Below are 6,578 nucleotides of genomic sequence, written 5' to 3'. Positions count from 1 at the left end.
TTAAGGACAACATGTCCTTAATATTTACACTGCACATATGAAGTTAAGGACATGAGATCCTAAAGTTTAACAACAGAAGGTGCAAATACAAGTTAAGGACATTATGTCCTTAACATTTATACTGCACACATGAAATTAAGAACGCCATGTCCTTAACATTTACCCTGCACATATAAAGTTAAGGACTTGGTGTCCTAAAATTTAACAACAGAAAATACAAATACAAGACACTTTATCCTTAATATTTACACAGCATTCATATCATGTTCTTAATTTATACAGTACCCATGTCTAGGAGTATTTTTGTCCGACAAGTAAAAATTTATTATGCACCGAGCAAAGAGTAAACATGTATCTAATTGTACTTCCGTATGGTATTGCAAACGAAGCAGATTAGAAACGGGCCCAAATCAGGTAATATTCGGAGCAAAAGTACCTATTTGAGCTTTTCCTGTTCCCTTTTAGAACTTACAAGACAAATGCTTTCATTGGGTTCTAGGGTTTTTCTGGTAAATCTTTTATATTCCCCTAATTGCTACATAGAATTCATATAGTTTGCAATTGGCATGTAGTTAAGCAGTAGAGAAGTGTACTTGTAATCATTTGATGGCGTTGTTAATGATGTGTTTCAGGTAAAGAATAGCAAGGAGTCGAATATGAGGCCTATATTCGTGGGGAACTTTGGGTATGGTACACGTCAATCAGAACTGGAACGATTGTTCTCCAAGTATGGAAGGATCGAGCGTGTTGACATGAAAAATGGTATCCCTTTTGTTTTCTCTTTCGTATTTTCTGTTGGTTTAGTTAGTTTTATTATTGTACTATGCATTCTTGATGCTGAAATGAATAACAAAGATGATAGACACAGATATATTGGAAAGAAAAAAAGATCCTAATGGCTTTATTCGTGGAATTATATTGCAAGTTAAAACCCAGTAGGTGGTTGTATCTTCAGTTGTTCGAATTACATAATTCTTTACTGTCAGTAGGTGTGTTTTTAAATTTTTGTCAGTGCTGATCTTCACGGAGCTATTAAGGTTTGCTCTTTTAGCTACACGTAGCCTCTTCAAATCGCGGCAAAGGAGTGGGTTGGTCCAGACCTGTAAAAATAGTCTAATTATGATGATTTTTCTGTTTCCCACACGTAGCTGACCCCAATTAGTTTGGGATGAGCGCTGTCGGGTTTGTTGATTAATATTTTTATATCAATAATATCATGTTGATTTTCTCTTCTCAGCTTATGACTACTGGCTTTTTTTCCGTTTTGGATACTATGATGGTGATTTTGTTGGTTAAATATATTGCTTTGCTACTTAGCTAGTTTGTTTTAGCTATGTATGTGTGCACATGACATGGTAGGACATGGCGGGGAGCCAAATGTGAAATTCATTTGGAGAAGATCTCCATTTTATGTGTTTGTTTTGGCGCAGGAATGTCTCCCAAGGAAAAAGAGCTTCTATCATGGCTCGACACTTGCAAAAACTTCTATTGCTAGGCCACCTATCTGTCTTCCTGCTCTCCTTCTCAATGATGGAATTGTTCTGCATTTCTTTGACTGATCTTCCGTCATTCACCTACTTCACTGCCCATGTTGCCATTTTTCAAGAATGGTTATGATGGGATTTGTCTGTTCTTCATGCCATGCCTACCACTAGTGATAAGCGGATCAATGAATTCTTATCATGCCATGCCTCCTTATTCCGAATCGTGCTGTGAATTGGTGAAGCATGCTTAGCAATGACTCAGACTTGACATCTTGGATTTAAACATTTAATTAGCCTTCATCATCATCATGATTTAGTTCATGCAAGGCCTCTCTACCTCCTTACTTTCATCAGGCCTTCACATACTTGCAGATGTTGTACTTTATTTAATTCCTAAAGGGGATTATAACTTTGATTTAACTGATGTACACTCTGCTTATGAGATTTTCAGACTTTCTTGTCATGCTTTTCTTTGGCCTTATAATGGAGTCTTTACAACTACATGGTTTGCGTTTGTCTACTTTGAGGATGAGCGTGATGCCGCAGATGCCATCCGTGATCTTGACGACATACCATTTGGGTATGACAAACGTTGGTTATCAGTGGAATGGGCTAAGGTATTTCATTGCACTCTTCTTTCCCAAATGTGGCAACTGCCATCCCATTAGAATTACCTTCTCCAAGAGGCAACATGATTGATATTATAATCAACAGTCTATGTAAAGAACTATGCTTTTATAACTTTGTTTCGACAGGGTGAATGCGGTAGACCTCATGATGGCTCCAAGGTTGCAGCAAACCAAAGACCTACAAAAAATCTGTTTGTCATTAAATTTGACCCTAATCGCACTAGGTTGCGTGACATAGAAAGACATTTTGAACTGTACGGAGAGGTCCTTAATGTTCGCATACGGCGGACTTTTGCATTTGTGCAGTTTGAAAATCAGGAAGATGCCACAAAAGCCTTGGAGAGTACACACATGAGGTTGTCAGTGCATTTTGTTTGTATTTGCTTACATTGTAATTTCACATCCATGTTGTGCTATTGTTTCTTGTCTCCTGACAAGAAATGATTATTGCATTTGCAGTAAGATCCTGAACAGAGTGGTTTCTGTAGAGTATGCTTTGAAGGATGACGATGAGAGAGGGGACAGATATAACAGCCCTAGAAGAGATTATGGCAGGCAAAGGGATAGCCCTTATCGGAGGTCACCAAGCCCGATGTATCAAAGGAGTCGACCTAGCCCTGATTATGGCCGTTCTCATAGCCCTGCCTTCGACAAATATAATGGTCTGTCATATGATCGATATAGGAGTCCTGAGTATGGAAGGTATCACAGGTAGATTTGTGTCTGACAAAATTTTTATTTTTCTACTATTTAAGCTAGCTAGGCTCTATAAATTTTTGTAATAGTTAGAGCTCATGTTCCCATTTTTCCTTCATAATTTCAGCAGGTCTCCCATTCGGAGGTCAAGAACTTGAAGCGGTGATTTACCGCCGCTCCTTTCTGGATAAATGCTTGCTGTGTATTAAATATTAATGTAATGGATTTATTGCATGTATCGCTTAAACTTTAGAGAGTGTGGCAGCTGTTGGAAAACTTTTATATGGTGGAATCACGGTCTCTGCATATTGAGACCACTTGGCACGAATTCATGACTGATGAAAAGGAACATATGTAAGGAAACACTTATTAGCTATTGAGGTTTCAGCAGATATTGGAACCAACTAGCATATGCTCCAACTGCTGTTTGCTTCGTATATCCTGTTCTGCCTTTTCTTTTTCATTTGATTGTGACCGCAACCTTTAATGGGTTGTGCAGCTTAGGATTTACCTTATAGTAAAAATTTGTAGACTGCAGTGGGACGTAAAAAGTATCTCTCCTAATCTTTGTTATGTATGTTCTCTACTTATTTCTTTTTCTCATACCTTCTCAGAGGTCCTTGTTTTTCTCCCTTAAAGTTAACCTTAAGGAGGTGGCATGCATCACAATAAAGTTAATCTTTGTGGCATGCATCTTTGATTGAAACTTAAAAAAAAAAAACGGGAGTCTTATATTGTGATGCAAGTCAGTCTTCTATTTAGAGACCGCACTGTTTTTACTTAACAGGATCCCTGTAGAACCCATCCGTTTATTATTGTTTTTCATCTGTGCCTGGAAATGGATAAATTATGAGTCATTTTTGGGACTATACTGGTCCACCGGGAGTGAATTTTGTAAGTTTAGTTTTGCGCGAGCAAAGTTTGTGTGCTTCTAAGGTATTTTTATAGAAAGCTTTCAAAGAATAAAAGAGATCATATAATATTGAGTTGGTTTTTTTTTTTTTCTTGTCTCAACTCTCAACCCCCATTGGCTTTCTGTTTGCAGATTTGTCCAAAAAAGAAAAAACAAGTCCCAAAGTATTGTCTTACTCTAGATTTTTTGTTTTCCAGTAGAGGGTAGCCAATCTTCAGAGATGCTTTTGATGGTCTTGGATGCCCATTATAACTTTTAAGATCAATTACCGAACTTGCTTTGTTTTTAGATTTTTTTTCTCAAGCGACACTTCTCAGGTATTGTCTAAACGCTAAATTTTTGGTTTGTCCCTGTAGAGAGGAGTGGCCTAGACGTTTCCAACTCCAATCTCATGCGAAATTCAAGCTCAACTTTGAAGATTGAAAAAATGATATCTTTAAGAGTTAAGGGCAGAAATATGGATATCTTAGGAGCGTCAATAGTCTGTCAAATCCGAAGGCTAAGTTTCCTTGAGACGGAGTCTTCCTTGGTTACCAGTTACCAAATTAGAGTTGAATCTTCAAAAAAGTTCAACTTGCTTCGGTTTTAATTTTGCAGGATGAAATCAAGTGATTATGTATTCCCCTTGTAACAAAGCTAAATAATCTATAAATATTGCATTTATCCATTAAGCCGGTAAATTCGACATGCAATCCGTGACACGTACACTGGACCAATTAACAAGCTAACTAGCTATGACCAATAGCGATGCACATTGTTGGAAATGCGTTATCTGCACCCACAACTTCTGTTTCGGATTATCAACCCGATGGTTGGGTCAGCCAGTAGCCGGAATCCTCCCGCATAGCTCCCTAACGAAGGTATCCACGTCCAACTTCTCCGGTAACTAGGGGTGTGTTAAAATAGCAACACCAGCTTTTACCCATTAGTATTTACTTTGACTTACTAGTTTAGTAGGATAGATGTTGGTAGTTTTGTTTTACCGAGTCTATAATGTTTTACTTATTTTCTGGTGACTGTTGTGGATTGCAGCAAGATGTGGAAAAGTTGTTACAGTGTATGCCTATAAAAGGCACCAGTCCAGTCGCTTTCAATGTATCCTTTTTTTCCAACTTTCCTCTAGTTTATTGAGTGTTCTTCTTCTTTAATAAAATAGAAGTTCTATTCTTTTGCTCAATACAGAGAAGTCTTCCTTTTATCCTAAAATTATTTCCTTGTATCTTTGTTTTATTCAACATATTTGGTATCAGAGCTAGGCTATAGAAGAGAGGAAAAGTATTTTGGTAAAGTCACACAACACTTTTGACCATATAAGTTGTTGGTGACAGCTTTCTTTTTCTTGAGCAAAAGTTATTGTCTCACAGAAGGATGATTGAGCTTCAAGCCGTAGGTGGAATTAAAAAACTCAACCATCAAAATTACAAAACATGAATGACATGTATGATTTCCTACATGGAAGGCCAAAATCTCTGGGAGTTCGTTAATGGAAGCGAAGTCAAACCGGGGGCAGAAGAACCTAATGGTGCACTGCAAAAATAGAAGATTAAAGCAGGCAAAGCGTTGTTTGCCCTCAAAACCACCATTGAAGAAGATGTGCTGGAACATATACGAGATGATACAACACCAAAGGAAGCTTGGGACACGCTAGCTGCACTCTTTTCAAAGAAGAATGACACACGACTACAACTTTTAGAAAGTGAGTTATTTTCGATAGCGCAACGTGATATGAGCATTGCGCAATACTTTCACAAGGTGAAGTCGATATGCCGTGAAATTTCAGAATTGGATCCAACAACTCCAATTGGCGAAACCAGGATGAAAAGAATAATCATCCATGGTTTGAGATCTGAATTCAGAGGCTTTATTACTACCATACAAGGATGGCCAAATCAACCATTACTTGTTGAGTTTGAGAATTTGCTTGCTGGTCAAGAAGCCATGGGTAAGCAAATGAGAGTTCCATAGAAGGGTGAGGAGGAAGCGCTCTACACCAATAAAAGCAGAGGGAACTTCAAGCAGCACAATGTTTGTGGATCCAAAAGAAATGACGACAAGACAAAAGCTCATCAAGGAGAATGGAGTTATCATCTAGGGGGAGCTCCAAAGAATCATGGCAACAACAAAAGGTTTGAAGGGAAATGCAACAACTGTAGAAATAAGGGCCATAAAGCTAATGTCTGCTGGTCTAAGAAAAGGTCTGTGGAGAGTAATGCTGCTACTTCCAATACAAAGGAAAGAAGTGAAGATGACTGGGATGCAGAAGCTTGCTTTGCTGCAGAAGAAGAGGAGTTAGCTCTTACAGTAACAAATAACTGGGATGCTGAAGAAGAAGAGGAGTTAGCTCTCACAGCAAAAACCTCAAGACATATTGATTATGAGAATGACTGGATCGTTGACTCAGGATGCTCAAATCATATGTCTGGTGATAAAGAGAAGCTGCAAAATTTGTCCGAGTACAAGAGGGATCGTGAGGTGGTGACAACCGACGACACAAAATTACCGATAGCTCACGTCGGTAAGACTGTAGTGTCTCCAAAGAATAGTGCTGACCCGATGTTGCTTCAAAATATTTATCACATCCCAGGTATGAGGAAAAATCTTCTTTCGGTAGCACAATTAACATCGTCGGGCCTTTTTGTTCTGTTTGGTCCAAGATGTAATGATATTTCATGACCTGGAGATTACAAAAGAGCCAGTGTTAAAGGGACAGAGATTGAATTCCGTCTACGTGATGTCGGTAGAAACCGCGTATGTAGACAAGACGAGGAAGAACGAGACTGCAGACTTATGGCATATGAGACTGAGTCACGTTAGCTACTCTAAGCTAAGTGTCATGATGGAAAAGTCAATGTTGAA

The 6,578-nt window shown here is 38.4% G+C and overlaps 1 protein-coding gene across 3 annotated transcripts; it reads left to right on the top strand.

The window, feature by feature from the left end:
• Window positions 1-289: 289 nt before the first annotated feature.
• On the top strand, window positions 290-3,246 carry LOC107801279 (serine/arginine-rich splicing factor RS31). 3 transcript variants are annotated; one of them, XM_075238396.1, is made up of 6 exons: window positions 290-414; window positions 633-762; window positions 1,989-2,101; window positions 2,240-2,469; window positions 2,573-2,824; window positions 2,937-3,246. In XM_075238396.1, the coding sequence occupies exons 1-6, from the start codon at window positions 328-330 to the stop codon at window positions 2,965-2,967; spliced, it is 843 nt and encodes a 280-aa protein (XP_075094497.1). In that variant the 5' UTR covers window positions 290-327; the 3' UTR covers window positions 2,968-3,246. The 3 variants fall into 3 exon arrangements, with proteins under 3 accessions (XP_075094497.1, XP_016480066.2, XP_016480067.2); XM_016624580.2 differs by lacking the exons at window positions 290-414; window positions 633-762 and having other exon boundaries at window positions 1,430-2,101; window positions 2,940-3,246; XM_016624581.2 differs by lacking the exons at window positions 290-414; window positions 633-762 and having other exon boundaries at window positions 1,436-2,101; window positions 2,573-2,815.
• The last annotated feature ends 3,332 nt before the right edge of the window (window positions 3,247-6,578 follow it).

This window comes from Nicotiana tabacum, chromosome 19, assembly GCF_000715075.1.
Source record: "Nicotiana tabacum cultivar K326 chromosome 19, ASM71507v2, whole genome shotgun sequence".
In the NCBI taxonomy this organism is placed as follows: Eukaryota; Viridiplantae; Streptophyta; class Magnoliopsida; order Solanales; family Solanaceae; genus Nicotiana; species Nicotiana tabacum.
The sequence above is the reverse complement of the archived record's forward strand: the minus strand, read 5'-3'. Positions and strand labels throughout refer to the sequence as shown.